At 42.2% G+C, this 16,166-nt stretch overlaps 1 protein-coding gene across 1 annotated transcript; it reads right to left on the minus strand.

Annotated features, from left to right (window-relative positions):
- Positions 1-11,755: 11,755 nt before the first annotated feature.
- On the minus strand, positions 11,756-15,805 carry pim1 (Pim-1 proto-oncogene, serine/threonine kinase). The gene is made up of 6 exons (XM_019259664.2): positions 15,354-15,805; positions 14,999-15,105; positions 14,840-14,890; positions 14,367-14,733; positions 13,658-13,834; positions 11,756-13,546 (listed from the first exon to the last, which is right to left on the minus strand). Exons 1-6 carry the CDS (start codon positions 15,433-15,435, stop codon positions 13,332-13,334), a joined length of 999 nt encoding a protein of 332 aa, XP_019115209.1. The 5' UTR covers positions 15,436-15,805; the 3' UTR covers positions 11,756-13,331.
- Between the last annotated feature and the right edge of the window lie 361 nt (positions 15,806-16,166).

Consider the following 16,166-nt stretch of genomic DNA (forward strand, 5'->3'; position numbering starts at 1 on the left):
TAATGCATTCATAATTCTGTGTGACTACACTCATAAACACACATGCTTTTTGATGATCAACAGCCATTAAACATTCTAGATGTGACTTATAATTAATTCTGACTTCAAGTGCCTGGTGGATGCTCTTGACTAGTTATATGCTTATACCTCACACCAACAATGAAACATTATGATCAAGAATGCATTATTATAGATGCATCAATATGCACTTTATACAATGATAACTGCATGACTGTTTTAGTGCCCTACTCTTCTATGCGTCACATCAGTTTTGTTTCATGACTCTTCATCACAAAGCACTGTGTATTAGTGAACTCTGTATGAGTAAATGTGGTGGCACTGGTCGCCACCATGTTGGCATTCCTACCTCTTCCGCCTGCTTTTGTATGTTAGCAAATCTTACTATATGCCCTTCCTCCACCACATGGCCAGTCCCTACAGGAAGTATGACACATTTGTATTGTATCTCAATAAAACCTGTTTACAGCACCTGGATCACTTTCATGCGTCACTACTAATCATAAATCATCACTAAAGCAGTTACAGCCAATCCGCAATCCACCCCAAACAAAACAGTTGAGAAATGCAGGTTATCAGGCATCACCCCCAAATGCACACACGCCGAGGATCAAAGCCCCTCTGAGCCTGCGCTAGCAAGCAGAAGCTTGAGCGTTGCCACATCAGTGTTCTTTATTGGTTTTTCAGGAATGAGGAAGTGTGTGAGGCAGCAGCTTTACGGGAAGGCAGTGAGTGTGAAAGGGAGGGGCTAATGGGAATGCATGTGGGTGGGGAGGTTATGACAAATATTTGCTAAGACAGACATACAGGGACGAGAAGAAAAGCAAAGTGCAAAGGTTGAAAACTTTAATTTTATTTGAGGCCGGTTAATCACGTTTCTCATCTTATGCACTCTGCCTTTGTTTACCCAGCCTTTGGATCATCATAGTTATTTTGATACTGCTTGTAACTTCTTGGCAAACCTGACAGTTATTGTGAAAGGAAATTTCATACCAGTGTCTTATTTGGCAAACTAAGGGATTATTCAAAAAGGGAATTATTGTAACTGAAGGCAATAATACGCTGTGTTCTCAATGTGTGTTCTCTTTCACAATGTCATCAAAAAGTTGGTAAAATATGCTCTACCTAAAGGGAAGGAAAAGTAGACACACACTGCAAAAAACACATTGTGTAGAAACATACAGAACCCAGCATGATTCACAGATCATCCGTCACATGCATGTGTTTACACCACCGTGTGACTGTTGATGGGTGCACAACTCACCATTCACCCCTGCATTGCATTGCAGTGTCTCTGGTTGTATTTTTAGGTCCATATCTGGTGCTGCTGTGTCCATTTTCTCACTCGCTCACAGAGAGTGAGAGCAAGCTGACCTTTTCCCTTAAAGGACGTGGCAGCAGCCCCGCGCAGTGTGTAAGCCCGTGAATCAGCCAATAGGAATGCGGCACTCCCCGGCATCTCTTGGAAAACTTGCACAGGTTCTCACAGAGATGGAGAGTTTATAGGGGAGTTCTGGGAGTGATTACCCCCTCTAAATGTTGCTGCTAAATCATATTTCTCTACTCAGTACCATCTGGTGACATCTTCCCTACAAACAAAGTCATAAAAGTTTTTTTCTGTATTCTTGGGAAAATCCTCCATTTGGAGAATTATTAATCACCCAAAACCAAGAGGAACATTCAGCAAACACACTTTGTGTACTCTCCTTTACTCCCCCCTTTGTCCTTTCAGCTAACACAGTCTATTTCCTGTATGTTCATCAAGCACTTGGTTCAATGACCTCTGAGATAATTACTGTTAAAACTCAGTTACTCTCAGCCTCATTTTGCAAATCAGGAACCAAATACCAACAGCGACCTTTCATTTCTATTCAGACAAATAACACACGACAATGCTGCTGAAAGACAGTTGAGTTTAAAGGAGGAGTTTCTGTCTCAATTATTTATGCAGCAAGCGATACTGAACTATACCACTTCATTAATTGCTTTTAAGAATAGCTTGTCATTTTGAGAAATAACATTTCATGCACTTTCTTGCAGAGAGTTACATGAGGAGACAGATGCCACTCTCATGTCTGTAAGCTAAATATGAACATAGAAAGAGTAAGTGATTAGCATAAAGACTAAAACTCAACATCCAGAGTTCAAAAATCTGCCAACCATCATCTCTAATTCTCACTTATACTTTATATAAATGTGTATAAGTGAAAAGAAAAGTAATTTATGTGCTACAATCTGCTGGTTATCTGGCAACTTCACAGTGACGACAAGACTTCTCTTTGGGTATAGACGAACGGACACGTTATTAATTGGTACAGTTCAGAGCTGCTAGCAGGTGTTTTTTTGGACTGGGTCAGGCTAGCTGTTTCCCTTTGCTTCCAGTCTTTATGCTAAGCTAAGCTAATTGGCTCCAGTTTCATATTTATTGTGCAGTCATTAGAACGGCTCTCTTTGCTTAGACCTCACTTTGTCGTGTGCTATACAAACCGTGAAGCCCCTTAAAGAAACTTTATGAATTGTGATTTTGGAATTTATAAATCAAATCTGACTTGACAGATTGATAAGCATGTTTCACAAAATATAAACCATTTCTTTATGGTGACAGTGTGCAGTGATTGGACTTATCATAGGTGCAAGAATGACAGGTCATGACAAAAAACTCAAACACACAACGTCATGAAAGCCGAGCAGGACCCTTTTTTGGTGATTTGGTCCAAATCCATTCTTCTGAGCTTCCTCAACCTCCCCTTCCCATAACCTTTTAAATTTCAAGAATCTGCTGCCTCCCCCTCCCAACAGCCTATCAGCTGCTCAGGGAATTAGCCAAAGAGAAAGTCAGGGTCACCCCTGGCTCAGACAACTTACTCCCACTGCCGTGGAAACCCAACAGGCATCCTGGAGACAAACACAGAGCCACTGAGCCACCACAGTGAGTTCCTGGACTCCCACACTTCCCAGCCAGGCCCTGGGAAAAATACTCAGAGAAAATGTTTTAACAAAGGCAAATAAAAAAAAAAGAAACTGTTCAAGTGTGTTTAGTGAAAAGCTCCCTAATGTCTTCTGGTGGACAGAGGAGGGAAGTTTAGCTCATGTCTAGTTGTTTTAATACGTATTTGCCCTTCTGGCCTGGTGGTAAACTCACTGTCAAAGCTGCTGCAATTCATATTTTTAATTAACAATGAGTCCGATAATTCATGATAGGCATTGCTTGTAGTTATGAACTGACAGAGAATTATCCTTTTCCTCAGCTATGTGGAGCTGCTCAGATGTGACAGCATCTGATGATTTTGTTCAAACTCATTTGGAAAGGAAAACAAAAGAAAGTGGGAAAAACTATTTAGTCAAACTGTTTATCTTCCTGGTTCTTCTATGGCTCGCTGCACTTATGCTTAGGTTTTGCTGTGCAATGATGTATCAACATTGACACTTCAGGCACACTCAGTTTATATCCAAATGAAGTGGTTTTGGCAGTAATTTGTCTAAACTATTAGCTTGTTTGCAACTCATCTGATCTTCTGACGACACGTATTTCTTGCCCCGTCATGTTTTAATGTAGCAATATCTAAGCAATTTGTTTAATGAGCATATGCTATGGTAACTGATAGAAATTGTAGCTAAAACAACAAAAGTCAAAAAGGCAAAGGAGTGAGGAACTGAGAACGCACATGCATTTTTATTTCAAAATGATGCCTATTCTGGTTCCCATAATCTCTTATCAAGAATTCTGTCTTCTTAACGGATAATTGTGTGTGGGAAAAAAAAAAAAGGTTGCAACAACAGCACTTGCTCAATTTGCCAATACCATCAGCCTCAGACCTCCTCCCTGTCCGGGCTTGTCGGTTATGGAGGTGTAACAGCCAGGGACAGCCACAACCCGTGGGATCCAGTGTAGCTGTTGAGAGAGCGTTGCTTGAGGTGGGGCGGAGAGCTGTCCGCCCTCACGCGTTCCCTCTCTTATTATGAAAGTCTGAGTCATTCATAAAAATGTGAAAACAAAGTCAACAACAGAACTGCCTTCATGTGACTACAAGTTGGGGAAGCGAATGACTGCCGGCTGTCCTCTCATGCCGATTAAACTGAACAGGAGGAATTTGTGCACAAGACAGTGAAAAACATTCTTACTTAATGAGGCAATAAATAACGCCGCCATGGGAACATCGGTTGATGAACAAACGCTCTGCTGCTGCGTTTGCTTTCATTCATTTCACACTTGGCTGTTTCCTATTTGCATTGAATCTACAGATGTAACCAAACAGAAAATACAATCATCATCACTGTGAGAATACTTTACTACTCTGTGCCCAAGCTGGAATGCTCAGGATAGATCAAGTCATCCTAACTTCTGTGATACATAGTTAACATCAAATGAATAACAAATGAAGACCTGAGGGATGATGCAATATTAATTACAAAAACATGTAATAAAATGTAACAGGGTAGACATGTCTACAGCATTGTAAATCATGTGAGCATTAGTTGGTCCATCATTTAATTTTGATCAGATCCTTATTTTACTGGCTGTCAATGTGATTTTATTTTTGTGGGTATTTGTTTTATCCTGCTTGAAGGAGCAGATGGGTGGGGCTAACCTCCACGCCTGGGGAATTAAGCCAATGCAGAATTTCTTAAGCAGAACAAGTCAATCTCCAGAAGTCCCCATACTTCACAGCAGAAATAAACATATTTACAGCCTGGTAAAAAAAACAGTTTTGGTCTCTATAGCTGATTTCCCCGTTCATGACAACTGTACTGTACTGTACTGTACTGTACTGTTTGAACACAAATGCGTCATTCAGCCCACTTTAGGTCCACAGATGATCCACCTTGTCGATTTTTAGATTAGCCACAAGGCAGAAGAAGCAGGACTACCTACATGGCTGCAGCCATAGCCACAGATTTTTGTATAAATAATTGGAAAATTTATGCAAATCGGGGACCGGATCTCAAGGCGCAGACAGGGTGAGGAGGGTGTCCAGTTTGGGAACCTCACGTTCTGTTGGCTTCATCAGACGGTGACCTTCAGCACTCACTGGGGCAGTTTGCAGCCGGGTGTGAAGCAGCCAGGATGAGAGTCAGCACCTCCAAGTCTGAGGCCATGGTTCTCTCCGGTACAACAGTAGAATTTTAAGTTACTGCCCCAAGCAAGGGAGTTCCAGTAGCTCGGGGTCAGCGTGAGATGGAGTGCCCTGCTTAAACCTGTTGCTACTGTGACCCGACCCCGGATAAGTGGAAGAGAATGAATGGATGGAACTGGAATATTTTATGCAATCTGAAAAATCAAATAATAGCGAGGCTCTACGTCCTGACAAAACACACACACAATACACAAGAGAAAACTGCCTCAGTGTGACACAATTCACACGAGAGTCTAAGGGTAACCAATATCACTGTCATAAAATTCTGATTCAGACAGCAATGCAAAAAGCAGCTGGTGGTCATAGTTTTACCCACCTTTAACCACTACATCACCATGTGACTCATTCTGCTGGGAACAGATGGAAACCGTGAGCTCCTGATCAGTGGAAAGACGTTTTTTTTTTTCAACCTGGCAACAGACAAAAACTCTTTAGAGGCTAAATTTGACTGAGCATAGCAGTCAGGAGGGCCCGACAGTCTGGTGCCCGGAATCCCCCACCTCCACCCTCAACCACACACACACACACAAGCAGTGAGCAAGAGCAGAGCCAAGTGATGACATCTGGAACACTGTGTTGCTCCGTGAGGAGGCAGTTCATGTCGACTTTTTTTTTACTGGAGCATTGGACCCTCAATTCTGCTGGAAGAATTGACTCGGACACTGGCTGCCCACCATCCATTACTCACTTAATGTCTGTGTGTGTATTCCTGTACTTCTGCCTTTATGAGGTTAAAGTGACCTCATCAAGACTCCCCGGGATGAAGACATTTTACTGCCCCTCACTTTACTGAGGCAGTTCAGGGTTAAAATGTGTGCTTGTGATGCCATCTGTACAAAAAGATCAGTACCACTTTACTGGTGGAGTTTGAAAGATGTGGGCATTTACCAGCCAATGAAAGACGCTACTGAGTTGTATTATGGGATGTGTGTGATGCGGGATATTTTGGAGCTTAACTCCCAAGTCAAGGACTAAAAGTCAGGGTATGAAACAGGGATTAGAGAGCTGTGGTTTTTAGATCTTTTAGAAGAATTGAAACATATTTAATTATTGCATTCAAACTTGAGTTTACTAAAAGATATATCAAAAGGAAGAGTAACATTTATAAAGAATGCCAAATCATGGATTTATTAATGGTTGCGCTGCACCTTTAGTGCCTCCAACTATTTCATAAAGTGCTGGGTCGTTTAATCTTTGAAGAAATGAGGGGCGGGGGGGAAGCTCCAAAATGCAATCATTTATTTTAACCTTTAAGTTTCAGCAAACAGACATTTCACAGGATAATTACCTGATAGTCACCTGACTAACATTTATAGTAACTAGGACGACTCAGAGCTCTCTGACCAATCAACTTGAAGGACATAGAATCCCCAGAGAGGGCAACCTGAGAAAGCCCTGAAAATAAAACATGTCTGTGTGTCTCAAAACCAACAAGCACAAACTGGAGAAACAGAATCAAGGACATGCTTACATTCCAAAAGGACAATTTAAAAAAATAAAAAAGTTTATAGTATCTATATGCAATATTTGGAATTCAGTAATTAAAGAGAGATAAAGAAGGAAATCAAAGTGGGAAATATACTGAATGGGCTGGTCGACCTCCTTGGTGCTTACATGTTGAAGAGAGGGTGTAGAATAATTAGCTTCACTATAATGTAATTACATATTTGTCCATCTAAAATAATAACCATTGCATTGAGCACATCCATTACATAGTTAGCATCTGGTATTGGGGCTTATAGATGTTGCACAGACTCAGTCTGAGGAACCATGTATGACCATGTATTTGTACTGTACTGTACTGTTATCTGCATAGAATGAAATGCAACATAAGTACTGGTACCTAAAATCTGCACTGTGATTGTACTTTATTATCGTTCCCTTCAGGGACTATGTTTAGGCTATTATAGTATAATAAAATAAATGTGTGTGTGCTCTTCTTGTGATTGAGAACTAAAGGAAGTTACTGTTACCCAACAGCTCTGGCACTGTGTCTATCAGTTGGAACAGAGGGGGAGGTGAAGGGAGGAGGGCCGTGATGCAACAGCTGGGCTTTCTGTGTCTTTTTCAGAAGAAGAAGGTGCGGTACACCACTTACGGGAACAAGAGAAAGATGAGCCAATCAGCATGAGGCGGCGAGAACTCAATAAAGGTCAATAAAGTGTGCTGAGGGTGAGTAGAGCACAGATGAAAAGAACATCGCACCATCTCTAATGTGACCAAAACAAATGACACACTCACTGACTCACTGTCACACAGCGGGTCTCTTTAAGGAGACACAAATGAGTTATCAGTGTGTCTTTTCTTCTGAAAGCTAAACATAGACTGTGTTGTTCTAAAATGTCTCTGGTAGCTATTTCACTGTGTCCTCTTTTTGTGATGACTCAGTGTTGAACTATGGCAGTCAAATAAACTCTCAGGGGGGGGAGAGAGTGACTCACTGACAGTCCATGCAAATACCCAACCGTGTATTTGACTCTGAAGACAGTTTGCATGATTAGTCTTTCCACGTGTGCAGGGAAAATTGTGGTCAACAAACAATGGCAGTAGGAACAATAGGACCCAACAGATGACTATTGTGTCCACATACGAGCTGGATTTAAAATTTAAAGGAACAGTCTGACATTTTGGGAAATAGGCTTATTGTTTTCTTTTACACAGAGAGTTACATGAAAAAAAATATTCCAATCTCATTTTTTTTTCACAAAATACAGCCAGCATCCAGTTAGTTTAGCCTAAAGACTAGAAACTAGGGGTAAGTAGTGTAAGTTGCAAAAAGCAGCAAGTACAAAGCACCATCATTATTTCTATTTCTTGCTATCTGATGGTTTCAGCTGCTAAAAGCTCTGCCTTCTTCACCAGCTATTTGCCAAATTTGTCTGCCTTGAAGCTGAGCATGCATGTGCACAATTTGTTATTTGCATATTGTCCCTCAAATCATTTGCATGCTGCAGGCAAAAATGACGCTATGAGATCAGGGAGACTGAACCAAAACAGTAAAGTTGAAGCGAGAGGGCTAAGCAGTGAGCTGCCAAATGCCAAGGGGGAGCTGCAGGGTCAGGTGATTATTGTCTGTAAGGTAGCCTTCACAGCCATCGCTGCAGACAAAACAAATATAGATTTTATTTTTAGGTTCCGTTTCATGATGAACTATGATCCATTTTGCATCAGCTGAATAAAGGGCAGCAGAACTTTTCATCTGCATTTCGGGACGTTCATGGCTACATGAGGCAACGTGCAGGGTTTGATGTGGCATGTGGTTCTTAGAATGAGAGGGGAAATGAATGGCGGTGTCATTCGCGGAAACTGCCTGTGGTCTCCAGAACACTGTAATCTCTTACAGGGAAATTGTATGTTGTCTGAGTACCTGCAGAAGAAAGCCAACGTCAGATCAAAAAGACTTACAGAAGGCTGACACTATGGTTTAAATTCATGTTGAGAAGACATTTTATTTTTAGGACTGGTTTCCTTTGATGACATATGGCTATTATTATCTGATAAAAAAAAATGCATACATCGAGTTGCATGTACAGGACTTTTTGTTGTGAAACATGAAACATGGATGTGTCAGTACGGAAGAAAAGAAAAACTCATAGATTTCTAAAGAGCCATTTTGAAGCTCAGTGTGGTGGCTCTGTCAATCAAAGCATCCCTGTTGTTTTTTCTTTATAACTTTAAGCATTACTATAATTTAAACAGGTGAGTTCTATAAACATTCACCCTCAGTACAGTTGTCATGAACGGGGAAATTAGCTATAGAGACCAAAACTGTTTTTTGTACCAGGCTGTAAACATGTTTATTTCTGCTGTGAAGTTGGACATTTTAACATGGGGCCTTATGGAGATTGACTCACTTCTGGAGCCAGCCCCAAGTGGCCATTTGAAGGACAGCAATTTTTGGCTCTTCCGCATAGACTTCGCATCACAGTCACAGAAGTTGCTACTTGGTGATTATGTAATAATTAAATAAATAGTACACATGTGCCCTAATAAAGTCAAAGTATCTTTTTATAAGGTTAAAAAATGTATAATAATAAACTTTTAACAAATGTGTCACTGATTTTCTTTTTCTGCCGTGTTGTGAATATTAAAGGACATGAAGGACAAAGCTTTATGTTTGGCGTTCTGAAGAGGCTAAAAAAAATCATCATATTTTTTTTTACCTTGAGTTTTTTTTATATTAACAGACACCAGTCTTTTTCCACAGAGTACACCTGTTGAACCACCCTTTTTCTACAATTGCTCAGAACAGAGAACATTTTCTCTGTTTCGTGACCACCATAGTTTATCCTTCCCGCTAGGAAGGGTACGATGTGGTGAGGGGGTTGTAAATCAGCAACTACACAGCTAAATACCACTAAATCCTACACACTGGTCCTGTAAACCTGCAACAAATCACAAGCTGCTGTCAACACAAGATATCACCTTTTAAATTGATATAAAGGTTTTGGCAAGCAGTTACACATTTAGACTTCCAGCAGGTGCTGAGCAACATTAGCTTTTATCTGAAGTCTTGTTTGTTCTCCCAACAAATATATATAAGGCCAATATTCACTCTTCTCACTGTTCTGGCTCTATTTTGGTCTTTTTCTGGACCCACTCATGAGGGAAATATCTGGCTCTTTACCTGCTAAATGTTCCACTATGTTTACCAGCTGACTGTCTGCTGTTTGGTGCTGTGGTGATCATTGAGTCACTGAAAACAGCTGCCTGCTGCATCTGAAAATGAGAACATCAGAGCAGTGAGGGTGAACCAAAAGAGTCAAGTTGCGTGAAACTAAATTATTGAGCTGAAAGATGCTAAAAAGCTCAGTAGACAAAGAGATGATGCAGTGGAAGCGTTATGGCTTCATCTGTTTACTTCAGCCCTCATCCATCCATTCACATTACAGCTGATAAACACACATTGTGTCCACCTGACAGACACTAACCAGGGCTTGATGGGAGCAGCAGTGTTTCCACCCTCTGTGTAATTTGCTATTGTGTAAATCTTGGTTCTGCTGTAGGTGGGGTCCAAGCAGTGCTGTCTGGAGGTAAGATTAGCGGCGGAGGCCGGGAGTCCCATGTGGGCATCACAACTGATTAAACCTACAACTCTTATCTGTCCAAGAGAGCAGATCCATGATAGGCGCCTGCCTGCTGGTCACTATCAGTGTCTACAGGAGATTAACCCACAAGAGCATCTGCAGCTTGTTAGTGGGATTAAACCCATGAAGACAAACAGTGGCCCACATTCCATCTGTGAATTGGCGGAGAGTGATTACTGTATGCTGATGCTGAGGGGCAGTGGTGGAAGAGGTACTCATGTTTTACTTAAATAAAAGTTCCTACACTGTTTACTTTATTTATTCATTTTTTTACACAAGAACAAGTAAAAGTCCTGCATTTTAATTATTTTACCTCATCAGAAGTATTATCGTATAGTATAGAAGTACTTTTTATGCATAATATTATTATTGGCTTACTGCTGTAGTTGGACAAAGTCTTGCCAGTTTCTTAAAGATAATTATATGTTTTCGATGTACATAGATTTTACATAAAGCTGTCGTACATGTGCATCAGATAAATATAGAATGCACGGTGTCGAAGAAGTAGAACCGTGAGTTACTTTCCACATCTGATGAAGAATGGTTAATGATACAACAAATGCAGGACATAATGCAAATACTTCAGTGCCATATTTAGCATACAAACTCTTAGCAGTGTTTTAACGAAGCTAAAGGACAGAAGGTCTAAAGACATAAGCACAGTGATGGTAAATGGACTGCACTTATAGCGCCTTTCTAGACTTCTTACCACTCATGGTGCTTTTACGCTACATATCTCATTCACCTATTCACACACATTCATACACTGATGACTGCTGCCATGCAAGGTGCCAACTGCTCATCAGTTTTTTAGGAGCTAAGCATGCAGACTGGAGGAGCTGGGGATCAAGGAGCCGCTCCACCACCTAGGCCACAGCCCCCAGATAAAGCCATAATACTTCCATCCAGCTTTTAAGCATCTTTCAGCTCATTATTTTAGTTTCACACAACTCAATTGTGTAAAATCACCCTCACTGCTTAGCATTTCAGCGACAGCCTCTAAAAACACCGACCTGCCCAGCATGAAACAGCAGTTAATTGGTAAACAAAGTGAGCAGCTCTGTTCCTGCATGTGTGTATTTTCGTCTTTTTTCACATCTAAATCAATGACCCTAATTTGTTATTGCTAAATATCTCAGTTTGGAGCAGAAAGTCAGTGCTGGGAATGATCTGAAGTTGTTTTCTCCTCTGTAAGTAAGCAGCCTCCGGATACAGAAAAGAGATGAAGAGATAGGCGAAGACAGGCTGATGTCTTCTTGTATCTCTTCATCTCTTCTCTGTACCCACTGTTTTCTACAAAGAAGTCAAACAGGAAACCTGCTCCTTCTGACCTAGTAAAGTCTATTTATGTTATAGCTGTATGTGCCAGTCTGTCTTTATATATACGTGAATGAATTGTATTCTGTAAACCTGTTTATTGTTGTTTTTATTATTGTTTTATTGATACATGTGAGACATTTGGGTTCGATCTAAAGAGTGTTGCAGCACATTGAAAACATGCCACGGAGTCGAGAGTCATAGTTAAAAAAAAAATATTTATTGAAATCGTATAAAAATAGTTTCCAACATAATTTACAATTCTAATTTGAATCGATGAAAAAAACAATCCAAGCTGCAATCATGAAACCAGAAGAGTTTTCTCATTCTCACACACACACACACACACTCTCTCACTCACACACAAATACATTCACACACACATACATCCAACATTCAGAATCCACTTGCTCTCACAGCAGACAACAGCGTAACGAAACAGTTACCATCAGTAGACGTTCAATGTTTAGATACATTAAGATGGAAGTGCTTTCAGGACTATTTACACGGTATTTACATAACATACACAAACATACACACACACATCTGCTCTTTTCAAATTTCAAGCCATAAATATGGTCAAAAAAAAAAAAAGAGAGAGAGAAAAAAATCATCTCGTCTTTGTCTTTTAAATAATCTGTGGGCCCCTTCAGTGACTGTGGAATGAAATACACACGTACAGCTGAAATTCTCTTATAAATAAATAAATAAATTCTGCGCTCGAGTGTGAGAAAGAAGTCACAGCAATAATAAATATCATTATTATTTACAATTCTTGTCTCCGCTGAATTTTAAGACCTGTAATGAGGCACTGTTTACAAAAAAAAAAAAAAAAAAAAAAAAAAAAAAAAGAGTAAAGAGCAGAGGATGTTGTATCTCGGTATGGTTACGTTTGCATTGTGGTGTGCATTCGGGTGGGTGTGGATGAGCGCTAAGCCTTTGTGTTTGTATACAGAACAACACGAGGAGAAGAGGAGGAAGCAGAGGTTGTAGAGTAGAGTAGAGGTGGATGCTGTAGTAAAGACAGAGTGAGGTAAGTCCAGTGTGTGTTTTGTTTGTTTTCTTGGATTATGGTTTGTTTGCACAGGTTGCTGCCCGGAGCTATGAGGTTGTCTGGTTGCTAATGACATTGGAGTAGTGATAGTAGTGGTTGTAAATGACATGGGCTTTACTGATCTAGGCCCATGAGAGGAAAAAACAGCAATAAACAATATAAAGCCTTGTACAGAGTAAAGAACGAAAAGGTTGGTGAGACCTCTTCGCTTTCACAAATTCAAGTATTTTCAGGGTCCCCCAACAATCTAACAGAAGGCACTTTTTAAAAAAAAAAAAAAGCACGATCCTCTTCGCCAATGCCTCCGCTCCTCCATCTCTGCTGCGACAGCGAGAACAGAGGGAGAGCAGAGTACAGTGCAGCGAGAGGTTACATAACTCAGGCCGTCCGCTTGCCATTCAGCAGAACAGCTGGTGTGTGTACTGTATTTGCTCAGCGCGGGTGCCCGTGCGTACAGAGCACGCCCTCCTACAGACTGATAAACACCCGCTGCCTGGGTCAGAGTCCAACCAAAGGATGGTGCTGTGAGATCTGACTTGTGTTGACGGCTGGGAAAATCAAGTAGTTGGGGTGGCGAGGGCAGAGAGCGTGTCGTCCCTTTACACCTGGAACCGTCAGCCAGTGCCCCGCTCCTCTCTTCTGCTTCAAGTCTGTTACTTAAGTCTTTTGTAAAAGTCTCTTGTGTCAGTGCAGTCCACTTCGGTTCAGAGAGAACCTCCATCACCGAGCCACGCCCACGGGAGTGGGGATGAAGGATGTGGGCTCGTGAGCGATGCTGTGCAGCCTGATCTCTGTGGTCGACTTCTCTGTCTGCACTGTGGATGGGACCACTGAGGAGGACGTGTTCTGCATCCACGAGTGGTTGATGATGTCCTCGAAGGATGGACGGTCAGCCGGCCGCAGAGACAGACACCACTTGATCAACTGCTGGCATTCTGGGAGAGGAGGAGGACAAGCGATGAGTATGGAGCACTAGACTGAGTATGAAATATGACACATAAACTGTGCCTAAAAAGCTAAGAGTGCATAACGCAGCATGTATTTACCTGTGGAGATTCTCCTCCGGAAGAGGACCTGCCCTCTTGTGATCTCCTCGTCGTGTTCAAATGGGATGTCCCCGCACACCATGTCATACAGCAAGACACCCAGGGACCAGACCGTGGCAGAGCGACCGTGATAGCGATGATATTTGATCCACTCTGGTGGGCTGTACACTCTCGTGCCTGTTAATAATAAAAAAGAAAAAACTTTAAAAACTGTGATCTCATTTAACCGATAATCATTTATTAGATTTGTATTTGTCAAACTGAAAACGAAAGCGTTTGCAAGTGAATGATTAACAAAAGGACTTATCGGCTGAGCCTGTTTCTCAAAGTATTATCTGGGCTGTATGTGCCAGGGAGCGTGACAGGTTGTGTGTGAGAAAGAGGAGCGTGTGTGGGAGGGGGGGAGCAGACATGTGACTTTGTTTACAAACTTTGAGTTGTAAAATTACCACTTCCCGTCGTTAGGGGGCGCTAAAGCAAGGGCGATGCTGCTCAGGCGGTACTAACAGGCTGCTGTGTGCATGAGTGTGTGTGTGTGTGTGTGTGTGTGTGCATGTGTGGGGGTGTTTTCAGAGATGACACAACCTAGGAATTCCTGCTGGGGTCTGCGGCCACAAATCATAAGACTAAACAGGCTGCTGTTTGAAAAAAAAAAATCCCCCTACATTAAACACGACAATAAAACAAATATTTCAACATTATAACTCACCGTCAAAGTCTGTGTATATGGTGTCTTTGAGCAGAGCTCCGGACCCGAAGTCGATGAGCTTCATCTCTCCGGTGCGGAGGTCGATGAGGATGTTCTCGTCCTTGATGTCCCGGTGCACCACGCCGCAGTTGTGGCAGTGCCGCACGGCCTCCAACACCTGGCGGAAAAAGCTCCGCGCCAGCTCCTCCGGTAAGGCACCTTTCTCCGTGATGAAGTCAAACAGATCCTTGACGTTTTCGGGTCTCTCCATCACGATGATGAAGCTGTCCGGACGCTCGAACCAGTCCAGCATTTTGATAACGCCGCGGAAACCCGTCCCGACTTTCTTCAGCAGCACGATCTCCATGGGCACCCTGGCGCCGTTAGGCTGAAGAAGAGATCACCGGTAAACATTAGGATATATCACACGGACACATATTGAAATAATACACTATTAAATCACGTTAATTAATCGTGTATGAATGGTTTCTTACCAGCTCTCCCCACTCGGAGACTCTATCCTTAGCCACATGTTTGACAGCGACCTGGAGAGGAGGCAGAGAAGAGAGCGCGTCAAACGACGTGTAACAAACATATCCAACATATAATTGTATAATGCGTTTTAAATTTTTTAAATACATGAGTATACTAACCGGAGCTCCGTCGGCTGTCCTCGTACCGGAGTAGACGGTGCCGAAGCCGCCGCTGCCCAGCACCGGGCCGACCTGGTAAAGCTTCTCGAAAGGCTCCCTCTCCTTCACTGCAACGAACATAAACACAGCCGGTAAACACCAGAGAAGACGCGTACACACGATAAACACAGGTCCCTACACCATAACCGTAATAAAACGGGTTACTGTGTTGTAAACACGTTTATTTTCAAGGTTTAAACTGAACCGCCTGTCCTTGAAAAACTAGCAGCATGCGTGGACCGAGGCGGGCTGCCAGCCATTGCTGCAGCTCCGTCCTCCATGACGACAGAGTGGAAAAAAAGAAAGGGCGTCTAACCTTGATGAACTTGGAGCTGGATTTTCGCCGGCATGTCTACGGTGGAGATGTGGGCCAGAGAATTGAGCTTGGACAGCAGCATCCCTTTGAGGATATCCACCACAGGAGGACGACGACGTGTGTCTTCGTTTTGTTTTGTTTTGAAAAAGAAATTTTTATTCCGATACTCTCTCTTCCCTTGTTTTTTTTTAAGTCCACGTTGTTGCAACAACACAAAAAAAACAACAAAAAAATGCGGTAGGGATCCTCTTATCCAGACAGAAGAGAAAAAAATAATGTATCCAGGAGTATATACACCCCGAAGCTTCGTCCAGGAGAATAAACCGCGGTTGAATCCCCCGCAATGTTTTGTAAACAAGCGGAGTAAAAATTCACGATATATACAGATAAAGCGACTGAAGCCTCCGTCTGACTGACACAGGCTCTCTTAGAAACACCGAGCGCAGGGGGGGGGGAGGACGCTTATAAGGCAGTAGTAAAGGGGGCGTGGCAATACGCGTCGACGTCCGCCGTGTCCCCGCCCCATTCCGCCCTCTGCACCAATGGGACTCGACTTTTCAAACACACGTCAGACAACCAAATAAAAATAAAGCCAACCGGCTGAGCCAGACACAGACGTGGCGGGAATAAAAAACGCGCTAAAAGGGAGGGAGGGATGGAGGAAGGGAGGGAGGACTGAAGTAATAATTATGAAGTTGGAGAGAGATGCAAATTCAAAGCCAAGTCCACCCCCCACGTCCCTGTCTCCTTCCTTCGCGGGAAACCGACTTGGAGAATATAAGATATGAATAGACTATTATTAATAGGTTGTTT

Source organism: Larimichthys crocea, chromosome XV (assembly GCF_000972845.2).
Source record: "Larimichthys crocea isolate SSNF chromosome XV, L_crocea_2.0, whole genome shotgun sequence".
Taxonomy (NCBI): domain Eukaryota; kingdom Metazoa; phylum Chordata; class Actinopteri; family Sciaenidae; genus Larimichthys; species Larimichthys crocea.